The sequence below is a fragment of the Sebastes fasciatus genome, chromosome 5 (genome assembly GCF_043250625.1).
Source record: "Sebastes fasciatus isolate fSebFas1 chromosome 5, fSebFas1.pri, whole genome shotgun sequence".
Lineage (NCBI taxonomy): Eukaryota > Metazoa > Chordata > Actinopteri > Perciformes > Sebastidae > Sebastes > Sebastes fasciatus.
The window spans coordinates 17510558-17533115 of record NC_133799.1 but is presented as its reverse complement, the minus strand read 5'-3'; the positions used below and the strand labels follow the sequence as shown (position 1 = coordinate 17533115).

At 42.3% G+C, this 22558-nt stretch overlaps 1 protein-coding gene across 1 annotated transcript in view; it reads right to left on the bottom strand.

The window, feature by feature from the left end:
- Nucleotides 1–22558, bottom strand: part of agbl4 (AGBL carboxypeptidase 4) — a 323638-nt gene that overhangs the window by 174977 nt on the left and 126103 nt on the right. Inside the window, exon 4 of the mRNA XM_074635409.1 lies at nt 20835–20929. Coding sequence (XP_074491510.1) covers nt 20835–20929 — 95 coding nt within the window. The remainder of the gene's footprint in view (nt 1–20834; nt 20930–22558) is intronic.

Genomic DNA, 22558 nt, shown 5'->3' with positions numbered 1-22558 from the left:
GATTACACAACCCTCCAAACACACACACGCATGCAAGCAAGCAAACACACACAGACACAGTGGTGGAAAGTAACTAAGTACATTTACTCAAGTATTGCACATAAGTGCAATTTCAAGGTACTTGTACTTTACTGGAGTATCTCTATTCCATGCTACTTTATACTGCTCTACTACATTTCAGGAGGAAATATTTACTTCACTGTTTTCATTTTACAACTATAGTACTATGTACTATTGAACTCTCAAAAACATGCTGTGATGTGACATGAGACTAGATATTGTCTTAGATTTTGGATATCCTAATATGGTATAAGTGTTGTCTATTCCTGGTTTTACAGTAAAGTGATGTTATTTTCTGAATTTACCAGACTGTTCTAGCTGCTCTATTATTTGCCTTTACCCACTTAATCATTATATCCATATCACTGATATTGATGGTATTTGGTCAAAAATATTATATTATATTTTCACCATTTCGCCCAGCCCTATGCTGAATAGGACAATATATGTAAACAACATATTCCGTTTGGATATTCCAAATTAGGCCTTATTCCAAATGGAGCATTTTCCAATTAAGACATGTTGGATATGCCAATATTATTTGGGTTTTAGGAGCATTCTTTAGACATGCATACAGCGCATTCAGAATATGCGTCTGAATTGTTTTTTACGGCAGTTTGCAACACACGGCCTCTTGCCTGTTTGCGGCCAACTAGCCGACAATTTGCAGAGATGCATGCCCAAAAGAAAAGCCCACATTTCTGGTTGGAAGGAGAAACACACCTACTTTTAAACATCATTAAAGACTTGGATATCAACAGGTTTTTGGATATGCGCAAATATGGCAACACCGACCTTTTCAACAAGGTGGTTGACGGAATTAAAGAGGTAGGCTGTGTTTGCACGGCCGAACAAGTTTGCACCCAGTTACGTTAATCGGAGTATGCACGGTTGCATGTAAACAGGAATATTAGTGGAATATTAATTTTCATTAGCCAGGTAAATAGCTTAGTAGGAATATTGTCTTTTTTGGGAGTAAGGGCAACAAACTGAATATTTTGTGCATGTAAAAGAAGTCACTGTGACATCTGACTGCTTTTCTCATGATATTCCAATGTGCTACTGACTGACTGTAAAAAAAAAAGCAAACCTGTATGCTGAGAAACATTTGGGAAACCAGTGCTGGTTCTAAAAATAGCCCAGAAAGGCCCTTAAAATAATGACCCTGGCTGGCTGCCGTAGTCTAAGCCTGGCAAGACAAACGACATCCATTCCCGCTCGGTGCCTTTAATCAGCTTGTGATAATTAACGCCACACTCCATTGGCCAAACAAATATCTTTGTCAAGGTGCTCGTTGCTGTACAAGTTCTTCTCCTGTTCTCATAGACAAGATAACAAGCACTCTTTAATTGCCTTATTTTGTGTAGTAGTAGTATTATAGACTTTTACCCTGTGCTCTAGTCACCCTCCGTTTCCCTCCCTTCTTACTCCCTCTTTTTTCCCTCCTTCCCAACAAGTACATAAAACATTTCATCATGTTAGGCTGGTGGGTAGCGGTAGTGGCATCAGACTTTAATAAAGTGAACGACCTTGTGGGATTGCAGAGGGGATAGATTAAGTTTGCCTTCCCTACTGGCAGAAGCAGCAACCTCTGTGGGGTTTCTTATCTGGAGCTTTACTTAATTACCTGCTTTAATTCTAACATTCTCTAAAATGACCCCTCGCCACGATGAGACAAGCTGTTTTAATTAAACAAATGAATACGTCGCTTATCGGGCGGGATCAGAGCTCTCGTTTGTCACAGTAACAGTTAAGGATGCCGCCGATGATCACGTTATCTGGGACTTGGGCCTGGGTTTCACCACACACAGAGGAAGGAGCAGCCGATGCTATCTGGTTACTGTATGTGGCACTGTAGAGATATGGAAGATTACAAACAGGCCCATTAGATATAGCAGACATGTCCACTTAGTCACATTGTAATCTGATGAGCTTCATAATGTAGCTATAGCGTCCCTTATTATGGCGGTAAAAAGGTTTATAGCCCAAGGCGAGGAAGTCTGAGAGAGGAGAGGAGAAAACGTGTAAGAAACAAACATCAGGAAAAAGGAAAAGTGCAACAAACTAAAAGAAAACCAAAAATAGTCTAGCAGCTATTCCCATAGTCGCTGACAGTGGCCGGCTTGTTTATGGTAGTTATATAACAATATTTTTGAGTGTGCTGAGGGTTCCTGTGCAGCGCTGCCTGACCAAATTTAATGGGAGAAGTGTCAGAGAAGCCATTACACCAGCAGGGGCACGCACAGCCCTATTACATATGGCTGCTGGCTGCTAATGTGTATTAGCAGGAGACAGAGGAAGCAAGGTGAAGATAAGTGATTTTGCAGTAACTGGCTAAGTAGGACAAAGGAGGGAGGGAGTGTGTTAGGGAGGGCGAGACAGAGAAAGGAGATCAGGGATGGACACTACTAGGACCAGAGTGAAAACTATTTTGGGGTGACTTATTCGCTGTGTAGAGGTGTGAAGAATTGCATGCTTAAAGGTGCTCTATACGATATTCAGAGCATTAATATAGCAGCAAACAACTATTTGCTATGTAAAGATATAGAGGATTAATGTCTACCTGAGCGGAGTGTGAAGCCGATCTCCCTCTGTGTGTGTTGTAATCCGAGCTTCTCGGCCCATTGTTGACATCAGTCCGGTTGCGCGTGCCTTGTTGTGCATGTTAGTGCATGTGAGCGTGCCCCACTGACTAGGTCACCGCCGCCGCTCTGCACTGCTCTCATATGGTGGTTACAGCTGATAACTCGTCGTTACAGAAGCGTAGCACCCACACTCTGATTCCTCCTCAAGTAAACACTCGGGATGTCACGAGTACCGATACTTCGGTACCAAGTCGATGCAAAAATTCTGAAAACGTGACGGTACTTGTTTTTCTACCGTCAGGGCTCGAGACTAACGCAATCCTGTGGCCCTGGGGATGAAAGAAAATGTGTTTGGGACGCAGTAAACTCACTATCAACGCACCCTATTTTTTTCTTGATAATGCTACAATGTGAACAACAAATTTGTGTTTAAATCAGCAAAACAAAAGCTAGTTAATGTTTGCTGTTAACAGCCAGTAAGCAGTGCAGTCCTCCCTTTACATTATGATGCGTTCAGGCTCTTTTCAATTAAAATGAGTATTGGACAAAGGTACATTCTAACGTTATCATGATGTGTTCAAATGTCATCTTGTAAAATGTAGTTTTTGGCGAGAAAAAATCCAGTTGTTTGAAGGAGATGTTTTCACAGCAATACAAAATGGATAATAGAGAGGGAATTATGACCTCTTTAACTTCCGAACAGAAAAAAGTATGTAAACGGAAATGTGTGTTGAGTGTATGTTGAAGTACATGGGATTTATTATTTTACTTTAGTTTTTTACCGCGGTATCAAATTGGTATCGAGAATTGTGGAGTTTCACTGGTATTAGTATCGACTACTAAATTTCTGGTATCGTGAGATCCTTAGTAAACACTGTTAGCTCTGTCAGCACTGTTGCTGTATTTTGTATTGTTAGCGCTGTTACCACCATTAGCTGCGAACTGCCAGCTCAGCCGTCGCCATGTTGAGAGAGGGGGCAATAGAAATGCCCCCAGTGTCACATTTAGCACTTTTAAAGCTCAGTGCAAAGTTATCGAGACCCCACAGTGAAACTTTAAGGTCACAAGTAGAGCCCCCATGCTATACTGTGCCCATCAAGAGCTATCTGTAATGTCAGTGTTCTTGAGCAGGGCATTAACTCACACTCTAACTGCTTGTTCAATGTCGAAGTAAAAAAAAAAAAAAAAGCAATCCAAATCTTATGAATCAAAACCAGACTGCCGGAGCATCTCAAAACACCCACCACTAAAACAAGGTGACAGCCAGTGTTTTCTGTTGGTTAATAATTTAGTGAGGATTGAAGGCTGCTCTTGGCAAGAAAGTCTGAATTTGCTGTGTTTGTGTCTGTCAGCAGCAAAATTCCAAACACTGTATTTTTCGACTAGAAGGGGGCACCTTGCCCAGCCAAGGAATCCCAAATGCACTGAAAAATATAGAGCGGAGCGCCTACTGCCAAACACATTAGCTCTCGTTCTTTATTTAAGCCTTTGTCAAACTATCTGTGGTACTTCACTCACACAACACACTCTTTTCAAGGGCTCACTGGCCAAGTTTTGGCCACTCGACACCAGTGGTGTAAGAGTGTGCTGCTGGTATTAAAGGAGTGAGGAGGCTCCTCAGCTTGGTCTTTGACAGCCCCCTTGAACTCTGTGGGCCCGGTGATAAAGTGGCTTGATGAGTGGGCAATCTCTGTCTGCCAGCTGCTGGTCTGGCCAGGGGAGCTGGGAGGGTGCCAGACTGAGTGAAGACCCACTCCGTACAAACAAAAACACACACATTCACAGCAAAGTGTGAATGTATGCTGGCATACAAACATATAGTTATTTCGACATATGTTTGGCCCATACCTGTGCACATGCACATACTCACTAGAGGTGTGGAAATTTCTCGATTCTACGATGCATCGCGATTCAGACAATTCTACATCGATGCAGTGACGGAACATAATCAGGAGTTTGGTTTCGTTTCAGCTCAGTGAGTCTTTACTGCGTTTTGCTGTCATTTACTGTCACGCTGGTTTCTCTCCCCTCCTCTGATCTCTGTGTTTCACCGAGTTTTGAGAGACGGCACTTACTCGTTACCAATATCAGCTGCTCTGTTTCAACAATGTTGGGCTGAAAAAATGTGCCTGCAGGAAAAGTCTGCTAGCCGCTAGGCTAACTCATGTAGTGTAAAATGCTATAGGCATTCAGGAAGTGCCCTATCTGACACCCGGGACAGACTGGGCACATCAGAAGCGCTTTGCGGCTACCTTGTTGAACTGCTGTGTGTCTCAAGCGTGTGGCATCCACATTGGCAGCGTTTCTGCTGCAGCGCTGCTGCTGTCAGCCCTTTCTTTCTACATAGAGTTTGCCTTTCATAATGGCAATTTCATTTAACTATAAATGTCGTTTATATTCATTTTAGACAGAATGTGTGCTCATTTGTAAATAATAGTGATAATCCACAATTATAACACCGTTCTTTAATCATTCATGGAGCTCTGCAAGTCACTGCAGTTTCTACAACACTGTCCTTTAAATATTTCAAAATAAAAGCCTTGTGTTGACAAATTAAGGAATTCTGTCCACAAAAAAAAACGCTGGAGGGCTTTTATTTTGAAACATTTTCACTTTCCGTTGTTGCTGTGACGTTCCCTGTGTGGCAAGGCCATTAGAGCTGCTGTGAAAACCTTATTTTGTAGATTACAGCACACTTGTAATGCACTGCAGAAGGATTTATGTTATGTTTTGTAATGTTTATGTAGTGAGGTGGGTCACACAGATACTGCATGAAAAGATGCAGCTTTTTCTATTATGGACTGACATTGACAAACATAAATATAGTCAATATATAAATCTACTGTTGTGGCAAACATAGCGGATATACTGTATATATAGATATTCAAGGTGCTGATTTAATGTAAATCAACTCCACTTTAACACTGGCCTCCAGTCCATTATCAGAGCACAGGGAGACCTGGGGATGTGACATCACATGTCCTTAAGGAGAGACGGAGACTTTAGTTCTAATTCCCTGAAGAGTAGCCATTGAGTGTGTGTGGGATCATTTGTATGTGCCTTTCAATATTTAAATCCAAGTCCCACATCAAAAAAAATCATAACAAATTCAAACCCTGACCTGCCCCCTGAATGCATCAAAAAACATTTCTATTTATATATTCATTCATTTTTACAGCCGACTGAACAGAATGCATCACTGGGTCCCTATGCCTCGACTCTATAGACTCTCAATCTCTGTATCTCTTTCTCTACTACGAGCCTACTAGTGTGCTTCTGGCACACACAGTCCAGAGATTACTGCTTCTTCCTTCAAGTCATATTTAGTTTAGTTTTAGTTTCCACTCAAGGAAAGGCAAGCATTCAAAAGATCACCAACTGACAACACCTTAGAAAATACATTGAATTATTGAACAATAATACTAATGCTAATGAGATTGCTCTAGAAACGCTTATGTCTGTGGATCAGCCACCACTTGGACTGAAATATCTCAACAACTATTGGATGAATTTCATACAGGCATTCGTAATTCCTAGCTGATGAATCCTATTCACTTTGGCGATCCCCTGACTTTGCCTCTAGCGCCACCATGAGGTTGAAATGCGTGGCTTTGAGTGAAATGTCTCAACAAGTGTTAGATAGATTGCCATGACATTTGGTGCAGACATTCATGTTCCCCTCAGGGTGAAGTGTAATAACTTTGGTGACCCCCTTAACTTTTCATCTAGCGCCGTCATCTAATTTGTCTAACATTTTGGTTTATGACCAAATCCCTGTAAAACTGATGACATTCCCTTCAGCCTCAGCTGTACTTTGGTTTAGTGCTAATCAGCAACTGATGGCATGCGAACAGGCTAAACTAAGATGGTGAACATGGTAAACATACCTGCTAAACATCATCACTCCACAACTCATATCACTACTTATTGTTTCAACCACATAATAAACTAACTCTACATTGAGATCCTTATGAAATACAAAACACGTATACCAGAAAAAGTCTAGTTTGTTATATCATATATTATATTATCATCATCGCAAACTATTGCTGCTCTTTGACAGACTGACCAGGAGGTGAGATTTATGAGAGATAACGGCAACATGACTCCTACTCTTTGCTCCATGCATATTCAGATGTCATTAGCCTCGTGGATCTTAACGAGATTAGCGGTTTTGTGTGTTGACATTCATGGCTTTCAAACCGAGTGAGGAGCTTTCTGGCTGATTGCGCCGACATGTCAGCTGATGATTCAGGAAGTAGAATACACATGAGCAGATTGGACGGCATTGTTCGCTAAATGACAAGATCTGTCTTCCTCTCCGCCTCCTTAATTATCTTCCTCGGTTATAATTACACGTGTGAAGGTCCAGAGGACAATCACTGTTGTGTTGTACTGTCTGCTGGCTGAAGTTAGATGAGATAGGCAGGAGATACTGCGGAGACCGATGCTGGCTGTTAATGAAGGTTACTGTCTGCCATTTAAAAATCAAAAGAATTAGCATAAATCAGTCTGTGACATTACATTTGATTAGCGGTACTGTATACATCGGCTGCTGCGCTGATATATACTGTAAAATGACACCACAACTTAATGTGACTGAGTTAAAATAAACACTGCATAGTTGTCCTTTAAATGACAGTAATTGTTCCTCAAAAATCCACAACATTACCGCCCATAAACAGCTGACAGTTAGGACACACTGGAGGCTTTCATTAAGAATAGTGATGACGGAGAACAGTGAGTGACCTGGGGGTCCTTAAGCAGCCTTGTAATTCTCTCTTAATGAAGCCGATGAATAAATGATTTGAGGCGCCGTGCATGAGGAGTCTGATCCCCCGTCAGCATGTCTCCGCAGGGTTAGTAGGGACCTCAAGGGAGTCCTCCTCCTTCTTCCTCTCCTCCACCTCCTCCTCTATCCTTTAACCCCCACTTTTTTGCCGCCATCTCCTCCCCTCTATTCGTCTTTCCCACCTTCCACCCTTCTTCCACCTCTGCCTCCTCCCCTCCACATCCCTCTTCCCCCCACTGTCTGTGATCCTAATCTCCTCTAAAACATCTTTTCCTGGACTGTGGGAGTTGGCAGAACGCGAAGGCCACCGCCAGACTCCGACTGACTCATCCCCGTCATAAACAACTGGTGGGTGTCGGCGTGCTGGCGGCCCTCCAGTTGCAGACACGCTCATTTTGACAGGTCATTTTTTTATGATGCTGATTGTTATTTTCCCTGTTATTGTTTTTCTTCCCTGTGACTTCAGATGGGGGGTAAAAGTGCAACTCTCTGAGATCAGGCAATCTTACTCTCCGGGACAGAAAACAAAGATGACAGTAATAAAAAGGAGAACCAATTGCTTTTTCATTTCATTTCCACTGGGAAATCAGGCTGAGGGAGGAATAACGGGGCTATAATAATAAAGTTTAAGAAAAAGGGCCTATGGCTTTCCATTCCCTAAGCAAAGCACAAGCAGTAGCCACTCTGGGCAGCAGAGTTGCTCAGGGTCATATACATTATTGGAGGGAAGGCAAGAGGATGTGAAGCAAACGGTGGTGAAAACGCACTTCAGTTCAGGGTATACAGGGATAGTGCCAGGAAACAGAGCATGCACACTAAACCGTTTCCTTCATTCACTTTTTTTAAAAGATTTTTTTTCCATTTTCTTCTATTTTCATTCATGCAGATGACAAGAAAAGATGAAAAGTGACAGACGAGAAAACTTCCTGCTGGGATTCACTTGTAGGCCAGGCACAAAATTTCGGTAAGCGACAGCATTAGGGTCTGCTCTCAAAATGTGATGCTAGTAGTTAACATAATTCTACTTAACCAGAGCGGGTTTTTTTTTTTAACAGTGCATCATTCTATGCTGTGGCATCGTTATATTGCTCATTACAGTGGCACATAGTGCAGCTATCTCTGCATGACCATCCGAGTTAATGGGCCACAATAAAGACACCACTGTCTTCATTTTATGGCTCGGTCTTCTAATGGCCTACTTGGCTTTCTTGCCTGTTCTCTCAAAGGAGCCATCTAGGTCTCTTTAAGACCTCTGATATTCTCAGCACACTCTTTCCTCCTGGCCCGAGTCTCCCTCCATCCATTCTTCCACTCTTCCCCGTCCCCATCCCTCCCCCTCCCCCCCTCCGTTCCCGACAGCTACAGTCAGCCTGCGGTAGCCCAGGGTCCTTTTCCTGTGCCTTTAGTTTCATTAGCGGGCCCCAGATGCTTAGCTGCTTACAAAATTATGAAGGGCCAAAGCCAACCGCCTCCAGATGGGACCCATCTATATTCAGATGAGCCGTTTCCTCACATTCAGAGCGATCCCACCCTGATGTCCTACAGTGTCGTCAACAAACATGCTGACAAACACAAACACAAGCGAGTACAAACAGATGCACACGTTCGCAGTGGAAGCCATGTGCACATGTCATGCACACACCCGGGGCCACCCAGGCAAAAACACACAAACACACACACACACACCGCATGGCTGGGTGGCATCGCTCTCTCTTTATAGGAAAACAATAGCTTAGCCGGTGCACTGCTGTTTGTGCTGTCAGCTTAAGCTTTTATCCTGTATTGTGTGGTGGACAGTGATGCAGGGAGCCATTTACCGAATGGACTGAGAGACAGAAGATTCAACTGTGGGCTCTCTCAGATGATTTAAATCATTGGGAAACAACTTTAAGCATCGCCACAGCAAGCCAGTCTAACAACAGAAGGGCTACAGCTGGTTGAATGCTATAAGATATATACAGTATATATACTGTATACCCCACTGGACAAAAAACACCCACTAACATCTGGCTTTTAGTGAGGAAGGTTATAAATGCCATTCATTCCCAGGACAAATGACTGCAGTATTTATTGGTTCCAGCTCTGATTGGCAGTGATGGAAACATGACACGCAGGTGAACACATGCTAATTTTTGTGACTTTTCCGGTGCGATGCTATGTGACGTACGCTGAAGTGATTTAATAATAAATAAAATCAGCTGGGATTTGCACAATTATCATAATTTTTTAACGTAAAATGCATACAATTAATATGCTCTCCTCAAAGCCACCAGACTCCAGTCACAAAACAGTCATTTTACCTCGCTGATTCTCGAAAAACACACTTTATTCTAATTTGACAGAAACAAAATAAAACTCATCAAATCCATCTTTGTTAGTCTTTCCACTATTCCAACAATCACCAACTCTGGTTTGAGTGTTTGAAAGAGAGGCTGTATAACTAACATATATATAAAAAAAAGAAGAAGTAACCACCGTAACATTTTCACTGTTTACTAACCGTGCTTCTGGTGCTGGCCAGCTCGTTTGTGACATTGGTCGTGACAAACCAGAAAAAAAATAATCAGAAAAGCACACTCGTCTACTGGCGATGAGAAAGGAGTCTATCGCCTATTTTAAGCAGGTTTCTTGTGTTTAAAAAAACCTGCATATGCGAATGAATTTTGGTGGGAATATAGTATAACCATTGCTAATTACTTAGGAAGATACTTGCTTTTCACTTAGAGGTGATTTCTCTGATCACAAAAGTAAGCCCAAATGATCAGATGGCAGTTGGAGCTATGTAAAAATATTGGAAATACAATAATCAAACACTAGATTTTCTGCAAGCGTTGATGCAATAAGCGCCAATGCATAACTGTGTCCCCCTGGTAGATTGTATATATAGTGGATAATTGACTAGCTTAGCATGGTAGAGTAAATAACTCATCAACTTGTCATATTTCAACCTTTCTTCTTTCTCTTCTCCTCTCGTAACTTTAACTCTGCTGCAGTAATTAAATCAAAGGCGTGAGTTTTGAGCAGTCCAATCCCCGAACTTCACACTCCATTTCACCGCTCACATCTCTGACACCCAGACGCATTCGAGCAGCACAGAGAGGAGACCCATTTCAATACTATCATACGAGCAACACATCCATGGAAGCGTCCTGATATGAAGAAAACACACGGTGAAAGCAAAGATTTAAATGTATAACGGAGGCAGATGCTCAAATATCAGCTAGCTAAGACAAAAGGACTGTGGAGAGCTCATGGAGGTTGTGTGTTTGCACTCTCATGCTGACGTGTATCTAAACAGAGAGAGTTTTTGTATCAATGAGTGCAGAATGAGAGGAAGGGCGAATACAATTAGGGGACGAGAAGGATTTCTTCAAGGATCCGTTTTCAGAGAGGAGAACAGTTTGTGGGCCCGACAGCTGCAGATATGCTGAAGCATCTGTGGAACTGGAACCTGCACCACACCACTGGTGACTTAGCTGACCATCTGAACTCATCAAGGTGTGTGACACACACACATATAGACTCATGTATTGGGCAGAATCATAGACTGTATAAAAGAGATAGACGTAGTCACCGTGACGTCACCCATTGGTTTATGGACTGCCATTCTGAAGACTCAAGTTCGTCATTTTGGCCGTCGCCATCACCAAAATGATACAATTAACTGTAATGAACTGAAGACACACTGTGACAGGGTTAAAGTTGTAGGATTAAGTCAGAGACAACTCCCAGACCGGACAACGCCGTGTTAACGACCTGTCAATCACACAGTAGCCACGCCCTAAAGCATACCCTGCTTTATGGTGTATTTGACTTTAAACAGGACCATAATTTACTAAATGAACATCATGCTGTATTGGAGAAGACTTTAAAAACCAGCGATTGAGACCATAAACTCATGTTTACAATGTTTACTGTTGTAATAAATCAAGTGAGAAATAGGCTCATTTTCTCATAGACGTCTATACAATCTGACTTTGCAGCCAGAGGAGTCGCCCCCTGCTGGCTATTAGAAAGAATGCAAGTTTAAGGCACCTCTGCATTGGCTTCACTTCTCAGACCAGGAGATTGCCCACTGGGCAGAATGCAGATATCAACCAGTCCTACAGAGTGTCCTAATATGTCCCGTAAACACCTGACAGCGTGGCTTTGTGGAATTGCTGAGATACCCATAATCCTTTAGTTGGTGTCAGGGGGTCAACTCGCCATCGTGCTGAGCAAACCCAATAAGCTCCAAACGGGCTATAGACAAGCATCAACACCTAAAACCCCCTCACAGTATTCTGCACATCCCGCAGGCTCTGCTGCTATATATGCAATGTAAATCCAGCACGGGGCAAGGAGCCTGTGTGTATAAAAATACTTTAGGAAGAATTTTCTCTCGTGTCACACTGGGCTTACAACGACAAAACATTTTGCAATGTTCACGAGATCTGAACAAAGAGGGGTGAAGGTGAGGTCCTCCGCCTGCAACACTAAAAGCAGGCGCTGACTTACAGTACAGTAATCAGGGGACTGCTGGCTGCAGAAAAACTGCAACGCCTCACCTAGTTCATTATAAGATGACACAACCAATTTGTACCTCTGCCTGCTGCAATCTACCAAATCTCCCCTGACAAAAGCATTTAGATTAGAGCGCTTTCAGGGGGGGCCGCACTGACATGCGTACCCAGCCTGTAAAAGGGGAAATGAAGTGCCTTTTTAATTCTCCTCCAGGCAAACATAAAACTGTCCAGGTAAGTCATTTGTGGGTTGAATGGAGAGCCGGGAGCGAGTTGCCTCTCTGTCGCAATACCCCTCGCTCTTTCTCCTTTTTTTTCTCCTCCCTACCCCTTTTCTCTGCAGGGAACTCTGCACAAACACGTGCACATTTGCTGCACACAGACTCACACACACACACCCTTATCCTCATCTAGAAGATTATTAATCTATTTGTTACATTTTGTCCCATTATTTCTCCCACATAATCCTCTTTCACTTCCTTTGGCAGCATGCAAATGAGTTTCTGTGAACAAGGAAGCAGCACGTGCCGTTGATTGTTCTGATTGGCGCTCCTCATTCTCTCTTCCTCTCAGGGTTTGTCCTACCCAGAAGACTCCCAGATGGAATAGAGAAGTGGAAATTGGAAGGAGGTGCCATTTTCATCTAATAAAACAGAGCTTTGTGATCACTTTGCTCTCTCAAGTCTTTAAAGATAACTGGAGTGAGGTGGAAAGGGAAGTAATTGCCCCGGAACATGAACACCACTCCACATTTTGACTATACAGAGTTGCCTAGTCACTACCTAAGCGACAGTGCATCAGGTATTCTCGTTTTCCTCCTCCAAACATTCACTCAGATTCATACATCACTCCATTTCCTCTCGGCGGTCGAACTGGTGACAGATAATTAGGTGTGTGTGTCTGTCTCTCACTTTCTCCTGCGCTTGGTTTTTATTAAAAGATTTTGTCCGTCTCCCTTATCGCACAGACAATGTTGACGGAGAGGGAACATCATATATAAAAAAATTTTTTAATCTAAGAATCTTATATGAAACCCATAGCCGGTCTGTCGAATGATTGCTACGGTTTCCACTTCAAAACGGGGTTGAGAGCGAGGAAGCAGCACGGAAACACAGTCTCTGTTTTAAATTAAAACACACGCAGAGATACAGGCCGCGGGCACAGTATAGGTGTAATGAAAATTATGTTACAGTAAAACATCTCAGTGAAGCTGTGAGATGGAGAAACATGGATGTGAAGAGACAGTGAAGCTACTCTGGTCTCTTAAGGAAGACGGTGAATGTGGAAAGCCACGGCTGACAATCCATTTCTTTCTTTTAGCCTCGAGTCTCAACAAGTACGACCACGGGGAGATGAGCAAAGAGGGAAACAGGTGAGACGCTCTAGTACTAAATAGCAACGTCAACAACAACATGGGGGATTTATTCATTTCAATACATCTTGTTTTAATACTAAACAAGCAACTCATAAGTATCATACCACTGAGACTCTTGTTGTAGCAAATCACTTTTGTTATACATTCTGAAGACACTTTGTAGTTGTGAGTTGTCTTGTTGCATCATATCTGTGGGGAGACGTTATGTACAGTATTAAACCAGGATATTCTTACTAGGGCGGAAACGATTCTTCAAGAAACTCAAGTAACTCGGTTACCAAAAATCATCGATGTAAATTCATTGCAGCGAAGTAACTTGAATAAATCCAGTTATTTGAAGGAGATGTTTTCACAGCAATATAAAATAGATATGTTTTCTTCTTAAAGAAAAGAAGACTCCATTGTTACCAATCCATGTCATAGTAGGATGTCAGGAGGGAGGCTAAGGAAACCTAAGGAAAAACTGTCATGGGCATTTTCAAAGGGGTCCCTCCTTGACCTCTGACATCAAGATATGTGAATGAAAATGGGTTCTATGGGTACCCACGAGTCTCCCCTTTACAGACATGCCCACTTTATGATAATCAAATGCAGTTTGGAGTATGTCATAGTCAAGTCAGAACACTGACACACTGACAGCTGTTGTTGCCTGTTGGGCTGCAGTTTGCCATGTTATGATTTGAGCATATTTTTATGCTAAATGTAGTACCTGTGAGGGTTTCTAGACAATATTTGTCATTGTTTTGTGTTGTTAATTGATTTCCAATGATAAATAATTTATATACTGTACATACATTTGCATAAAGCAGCATATTTGCCATCTCCCATGTTGATAAGAGTAGTAAATACTTAACAAATCTCCATTTAAATTACATTTTGAACAGATAAATAATGTGTGATTAAACGCTATTAATTATGGACAATCATGCGATTAATCGCGATTAAATGTTTAATCGATTGACAGCCCTAGTTTTGACAAATAATATTACTGTATGCAATTTCAGATATAAAATGTGGATTTTCATCTTATTTTCTCTTTCGTATATTTATTACTCCTTAACAAAGCAAAAGTATTTTTTATCCGATTACTTGATTAATCAATGGAATAATTGGTAGAACACTCAATTACTAAAATAATCATTAGCTGCAGCCCTAATTCCTACTTGCATTTCCTTACTCCGTTACTTACACGAGTGTGGCAGTATGCACGTGTTTCTGTGTGTGTGTGTGTGTGTGATTCAGGTCAGTGGATATGGTGGTGGTAGTAAAAGCCAGGATGGGGGCCTCAAGTGTTCTCAAACAGCAAACCAGGGGTCGCTTGATGTTTTTATGAAGCGAGTCTGTTTGGAAATGAATCGTTAGTCTCGGTTTTATTGCTCAAATTACCCGAGCCGGTCCTTGTCCTGTTTGCCCTTAATTAACAAGCGTTCAATTCCCCTATTAATTAGCACAAGCTATTAGCTATTTTACATCACTCTTCATTTGTCGACAATTAAAAGGTCTATTATTAAAAGGCATGCCACATGGTTAATTGGGCAAGTGGCTCAGCGGCGGGAAGAGAGAGGGAAGAGGACAGCGCGGACTCGCTGAACGTAGGGAGGAGTCAGAGAGGTCTGCTGTGGTTCTCACACAACCTTTACAGTCTGTCCTTCTTCAATTTGCTGCCTGACACTCTGTCCTCAAGAGAGAGACCGTTTCCCTCACTACTGTCACACACTCGGAGGCACGGCTCAGCAGTACGGAGGTTAGAGGATGGGGGGTGTGTGTGTGTGGTGCAGGATGAGAGGTTTCTTTATAAGACGCATGTGCAACTTCCTTCATTCTGCAGGACCAACAGTATGTGTAGAGGATCTTTGGGTCTTGTGCTGCAGCATTGTTTTGGTCTCTTTCTGTCATTTCTGTTGTGCTTGCAAAGCCCGACGGACCCGGTACCGGTCGATCCCTGTGGCGTAGTTACAAAAAGTCGCAATTTAAGATGATCTATTTATAGAAGATACGTATGTTATACATGAGGTCTTCAGCCTTCAGAATCCGTAAACCTGGATGTTGTCCAAACTATGTCTTATTATGAAAAATACTTTAACAATAAAGTCGTATAAATATAAGTTTCGTAAAGATACAAGCAAGTTGTGTTCAAAAGATCCGGGAACATTTTCTTGTCAGCCTAAAATAGCATGCTTGGTATCCCTGGAAACTAAAAAATTCTGAGCTTTCTAATGTACTAAAAACGCACCTCAACTTGAAACATAGGCCCGCTGTGAACAGGGAAACAAAATCGTCAAACTTCACATCTTACAGTCACACTGACACCTTTATTGCATCTCCATTTTTTAAGGAATGGTAAAAGTGTTTACTTTACTTACAATGAATTCAAATTCCTTAGCTTCTTACCTTTCTAAGGAGACCAGATATAAACATGTAAGCCTTTTGGTTGAGGAGCTATTCATGATTCACTTTGGGTATGTTTCGGTGTTATTTCCGAGGGATAGGGCTAGGACTTAAAAGGTTAAATGTTTCAGAATCACTTTATGATATAAATACAACAAATACACAAAGGTGTGTATCAGTGAAATGGGAGCCTGAGACTTTGTGATGTGTTAATATGACATAATTGAAATTTAGGAGTAATTTAGTCTCTGCCTTGAGTCCAGTAACACATTTAACTGGAGCTGAAGGTCTGATAACATATGGGAAAACCAAACATTACGGTATAACACTGAATAAATGGACAAAGAACGAAACACCAGGATAGCAGGGCACAATATAGAGAAAGAAGTAAAACCAGCGGAACCAAAACAAGCAACATATAAAAAACTGGGGAAATAAGAAAAGAGGTGAGAGTACAAACAGGAGAGGAAGTGAGTTTTCAGGAAAAAAAACCCTGTAAAGACAGACAAAGGTGAGCAAGGAGAGACATAGAGAGCAGTGGTGGTATCCTTTCTCTTTCCCTCACCCTGCCTCACCTCTCCTCACCCTTCGCCCTCTGCCAGGGCTTAACAAGTGGCAGGGGATGCAGGCAGGCCGGAGCTGTGTTGATTGACAGAACAATTACTGCTAACACGCACCACGATGGAGAGGCAGACATCTCCAAATAGAATTTCACTATGGTGTTGCATCACACGCTTACAGGAAGGATTTTGGTAGAGAAGCAAAATTGCCCTGACTGACTGACTGTCTGTCTGTCTGTCTGTCTGACTGTGTGTCTGACTGTCTGACTCTTTGTCTGACTAACTGACTTGGAGCTGCGCACAACTGCTTGAAAAGCACTCCTCCTGTTGTTTTGTTGCCTCCCATAATAAAGGAGGAAAAAGCATTTACCCGTGATCAAGGTTGGCTGGTTCTAACTTTAGACGCAATGTTTGGCAAACCCATTTCCTCCAACTCTGACTGTTCATCTGTTAGCTCAGTTAGAGGTGTAGCTATTTTTATCCACACACCTACTGACTGACGAAGAAGTGGATAGTTAATTAAAAGAGACACTGCACATCAGGACATTTCCAAGATGTTATACATCACTGATCTAATGGGCTAGAAATTATGTAAAAATGTTTATTTTAGCTTGTGAGGTTAAAGTAACAATAATGTTAGATGTAAGTTGTGTTTGAATCGTCTTTTATTTAAATAAAGCTTACACGCTGTACACATAAAGCAACAATGTCAATGAGGATGTTACTGTAAAGTCACTTAATTGCATTATGGTCTTTATGTCACACCAAGACATTCTCACTCCCACCGCCCTGTGCTTCAAACTATGACACTCTAGGTACCCCTCTAGCGTCAGGGACGGTGTGTCAGTTTCCACTCGTTACATGCATAGTGTCTTTTCAAAATAAACTTCCGTGTTCACAGGAAATGCACAGTTTCTACTGGTTACATGCGTAGTGTCTTTTCAAAATAAACTTCCGTGTTCTAGGGAAACGTACAGTTTCCACTCGTTAAATGCATGGTGTCTTTTCAAAATAAACTTCCGTGTTCACAGGAAATGCACAGTTTCTACTGGTTACATGCGTAGTGTGTTTTCAAAATAAACTTACGTGTTCACAGGAAACGCACAGTTTCCGCTCGTTACATGCGTTATAGTGTCTTTTCAAAATAAACTTCTGTGTACACAGGAAACGTACAGTTTCCACTTGTTACATGCGTAGTGTCTTTTCAATATAAACTTCTGTGTTGACAGGAAACGTACAGTTTCCACTTCTTACATAAATAGTCTCTTTTTTCAAAATAAACTTCCGACACATGTTGACGTTGTTGACTTTTTACAAACTACTTGTTTTAATTTAGGCAACAAAAGTACTTGGTTAGGCTTCGGAAAAGATCGTGGTTTGGGTTAAAATAAGTATGTTTGTTACATAAAATAAGTAAGCTTGTTATGTAACTGGCATTAGTAAAGTATGGGAGTTACATAACAAAACTAAGGTAAAATTAGTAAACTTGACTTGGTTTCACACGGGACACAATCAGCGGTCTCCCGGGTGAAAGTCCTGTTTTTGTCTTCCCATCCACCCTAAGTGGAATTTCTCGCTCTTTATACTTCGTCAGTTGCCCTGACCGTGGACAAGATGAAAGCCCGCAACACATTTGAAGATGTCACGTTGGGCTCTGTGAACTTGTGATGGATATAATTGTTAATTGTGGCCTTAATGTTTATGGGAAATATCTTCTGCTGTCATACTGTTGCCTCTCCTTCCACTCCGCTCCACACGGGATTCTCTAAGAAGCATCTGTTGGTTGGTTGATGCAGTCAGTCTCATGCAGCCATCCTGGCCATTTGCCTCCACCCACCGTCGGCATTCCGGCCTCCAACAGCTGCATTACACCACGCTCTCTGACTTTCTAATTAGCTTATCTCGGAAAATAAGGATACTGGGCAATTCTTTGCTCTAGCAGTCTAACAACTAGCGGGCCGCAGGGAGTGTAGTTGGCACCTAGTGTCACCGAGGGGGCTGTTGTCTTCGACAGACTAGTACAAGAAAATATGGTTTACTGCCTTTCCTCTGTCTCATAAACACTCGCACTCGTTTTCTCAATTTCTTGAAATTCTTTCAGTTTGAACGTTAAGTCAATTACCGATCACGAGAGCCAATTCAATTTCAAAGATTTCATATTTTTAGAATTCACGGTGAGTAATGAATCTTGCAACTCATGTTTGCGAGATGAAACAGGATTGCTATTATTCGTCAGCTCCTCAAATTCACAGATTTAGCTACATAAAGGTGTTCATTGTTGAGCCCAGAAAATAATATATATTATTATTTTGCTACTCCTTTAATGACGTTCACAATACACGCAAATATATATATATATAATATGAAGCTCAACATACTATACAGTACATGGCAGAGGATAACATTCATTCTGCTGGTGTTTGATTAACTTTTCTGTGCGTTTACAGAATAAAATCCGTTGTTAATCTGTCACACATTTCAAAAGCAATGTAGTCCTTTTTAATTAGTTCATCCATCACTCACTATTTATCAAACATGTAACCTGTAGCTGTGTTTAAATTCCGGGTGATACGGTAAACGCGGGCCTCTGTCAGCTCTGATGTCTCCTGGCTGGAGGAGTGAGGGATGAAGGGAAATAAGGGATGGAGGATAGATCCTTCCACCTGTAGCAGTGAAAGTCCTGCAGGACTGTAATCTGCCAGTTGTCTCTCGCTGAGACGCCCGGCTAAGCCGAGGCCAGCCAAACCTTGCAGCCTCCAGCACCAAACGATGCTGGGGCCCCAGGACATGAGGCACCTGCACGGGGAGATAAAGGCTTCAACTCCTGGGCTAATACTGACGATTCTTTTGATAAATACAGACGTGGGGTGGTGGGTGGAGGGGGAGCAATCTTTTCCCACTCTCTCTCTCTCTCTCTCTCTCTCTCTCTCTCTCTTTCTCTCTCATTCTCTCCTCCCTGTCTACCTGTCTCAGTAATCTCTCTTTCTTGTACTTTATGTTTTTCTTCCACCTCTGTCTGTTTCTCTGCAACTCTCCCCCTCTCTTTTTCCACCTCTCCCTCTCTCTGCACCTCCTTTATCCTGTCCTGTGTGAGTTTGGATCAGACAGGCGAAGCTCTCCACGCTCTGCCTTTTTATTTATTCCATATCTGTAACTGTCAAAAAGAAGATTGCTACTTTAGGAGCTGTCTGCGCTTTGTTGTGCTCGTGTGGAAAGTCAAATAGAGGAGGTTGTGTTAAAAGCATCTTGACCACTTTGTGGGGACACAAACAATGTCAGCTGCGGTCCTGGAAGCCCCAGACAGTTGAAAATGGCTCTATAAGTGCATGACACATGATGCCTCTTGGATGGCACAAAGCTGGGAGGAGCGGTTAAAACAGTATTAGCCCGGGGAGGTAATTGGAGTCGGGCCTCGGCGACGTTACCTCCTGCCGTGTCTGTCACTTAAATACCTATTTATGAGAACTTATTGAAACATAAACATGGCGAAGGTTGCATAATTAGTGTATTATGAAAAACGTTGGGACCTAAATGACCCAACAAAGCTGCTGCTCAGATCAACACCTCAGACATACAAGATTATGTCAAATGAGGAGCCAAAGTGGGACAATAATTACCTGACACAAAATGCACGAAACTGTTATAATATGTAAATAACTTTGTTTTTGTAGCGTTGTCAACACAGGAACTTCACTGACAGTGTACCTACACTCCTCTGATAAATAACACCAATTTTAAAGCGAGCACTTGCCAGCTTCACTGCAATAAATATACGGTTGGCAGGATGAGACAATAGCAGTGGCTGGCACCAAATCTCCACAAGCACAACAGAGAAACTCTGAGTGCAAAGTTGCAACCACACCACATGGCGTCAAAACAGAGAGAGCGAGGCAGCCGAGCCGAGCTGCATCATGTTGCGCTGTGCTGTATCGTCGACAGCAGTTCATCTTTCCTGTCTACGGTGTCGTGCCCATTGTCTATTCCCATTAGCCTGTGACCGGCGTGCTACGGTATGGTCGGCGCGGGCGCTGGGCTAGCAGACGCAGACGGCTCAGGGTGGCAGATGCCTGGCTTTTTTGCGGATGCCCTCCATCAACTGATGACAGATGTCAGGGCTCCTCTTGGACGGCAACACTTCATCACGCTACCCTGTTCCCCCTCCTCGCCCCGCTGGATTCACCAGCCTGCTTGGCAGACGCCGCGCCCCAACCCCACTGCACCAGCCTCGCTCCCTCCTGCCACACCTATTCATTCACACACACACATCTCTGCATCCATCAGTCAAGCGTTATTACATCAGACAGCCGTCATACTGGCAACCAATGGATCACATGCTAATGCGCCCAGACGCATCCACTCTGGAAATCTAAAGTATCAGTCTTTAGGGTGTGTGTGTGTGTGTGAGGGAATGAGATTGAGGGAATGGGAGTGAGAGGAAAAGTTCTTCAAAGATGTGGAAAGACTTTAAATTCTCTCTTGTATTTCACAGATGAAATTACATTAAAGTGCAAAGTGTACACCTTTAAAATAATGTGTGTAGAATTGGTGCTCATGTTGTTACAGCACACTCACCATTTTGGCCGGCTGGTAGACTTGACGACAGGAGACATGCCATCTCTGTACAGGCTCTTGGTCTTGGAGAAGTTGACCACGTTGAAAATGACTCTCTGAAAGACAGTGAAAATACATTGAAGCTAACAAAAAATAAAACAGGTTTGGACTAGGGCTGGCAAAGTTAACGCGATAACGAGTGAAAATACTGGCATCAGGAAGGAGGCTCAATAATGCTGCAAGGAGGAAAACCTGGCATGGCCATTTTCAAAGGGGTCCCTTAACCTCTGACCTCAAGATAAATGAATGAAAATGGGTTCTATGGGTACCCACAAGTCTCCCCTTTACAGACTATGACTTGCACCAGTTTGGGGCAAGTCATAATCAAGTCAGCACACTGACACACTGACAGCTGTTGGGCTTGAGTTTGCCATGTTATGATTTGAGCATATTTTTAATGCAAAATGCAGTACCTGTGAGGGTTTCTGGACAATATTTGTCATTGTTTTGTGTTGGTAATTGATTTTCAATAATAAATATATACATGTGTTTGCCTGAAGCAAGCGTATTTGCCCACTCCCATGTTGATAAGAGTATTAAATACTTGATAAATCTCCCTTTAAGGTACATTTTGAACAGATCAAAAATGTGTGATTAATTTGCGATTAATCGCAATTAAAAATTGTGTTACTATTATACTAATAAAATACTATGGATCAGATTGTCATGTGCATAGAAATGCAGCAATGCGCCAACAAAGCAAATGGAGAAAGACGGCTGTGAGCTAGCAAAACTATGTAAACAATGCAATATTTAAATGTTCAAAGGTTCTGCTTTGCTAATGTTAAATGAGGAAGAAAAGGCATTAAAGGTGCAGTGTGTGGGATCTGGAATCTAGCGGTGAGGTTTCAGATTGTAACCAACTGAAATTTCTCCCGTGTTGCCAAGCGTGTAGGAGAACTACGTTAGTCGATGTGAAAATGCAAAAACGCGAATGGCCCTCTCTAGAGCCAGTGTTTGGTTTGTCCATTCTGGGCTACTGTAGAAAAATAGCTCTATAACTCCGTGAAGAGGATCCGCTCCATATGTGATATAAACCGTTCATTCTAAGGTAACGAAAACACAACGATTCTTATTTTCAGCTGATTATACACTAAAGAAAACATACTTATTTATATCATATTCCTTTTCTGCCAATAGATCCCCCTAAATGCTACACACTGTCCCTTTAAATAAGTTTGCCAGGCCTCAGGGATACACAGAATACCTTAAGGTGAGTAACATTGAATGTAAAACTCAACAGGGAACCTCTTATATTTGGTCATATTAGTTAGATCCCAGCAAAATGTGAAGCAATAAAAAACTTGAGACTGAATCTGACAAAGTGTCATAGCACAGAAAGTATTTTTTGCATTGTATACATGATTAATACACCATTAATTGACTCATTTCCTTCTCATGTGACGAGAGTGGCTGTAACGTATAAACCCCCCAAACTGCGTAAGAAGCTCGTAGAGGGGTACAAGTTGCCACTAGCACCGTGGATAACACCAACAACACACAAAATCACCACCCATTAACATTACAGCGAGGAGATAAGGCAGCTTTAATGTCCCGCAGATGATCCCATGTTGCAGTAACAAAGTTCCCGATAAAAGGCAGCCGCTCCGAGGAGTGCCAGCCTCTAATCTGGGAGGACATTACGGTTCTCCCCAGAGGGACGCTGCCTGGCCCAAAACATTAAG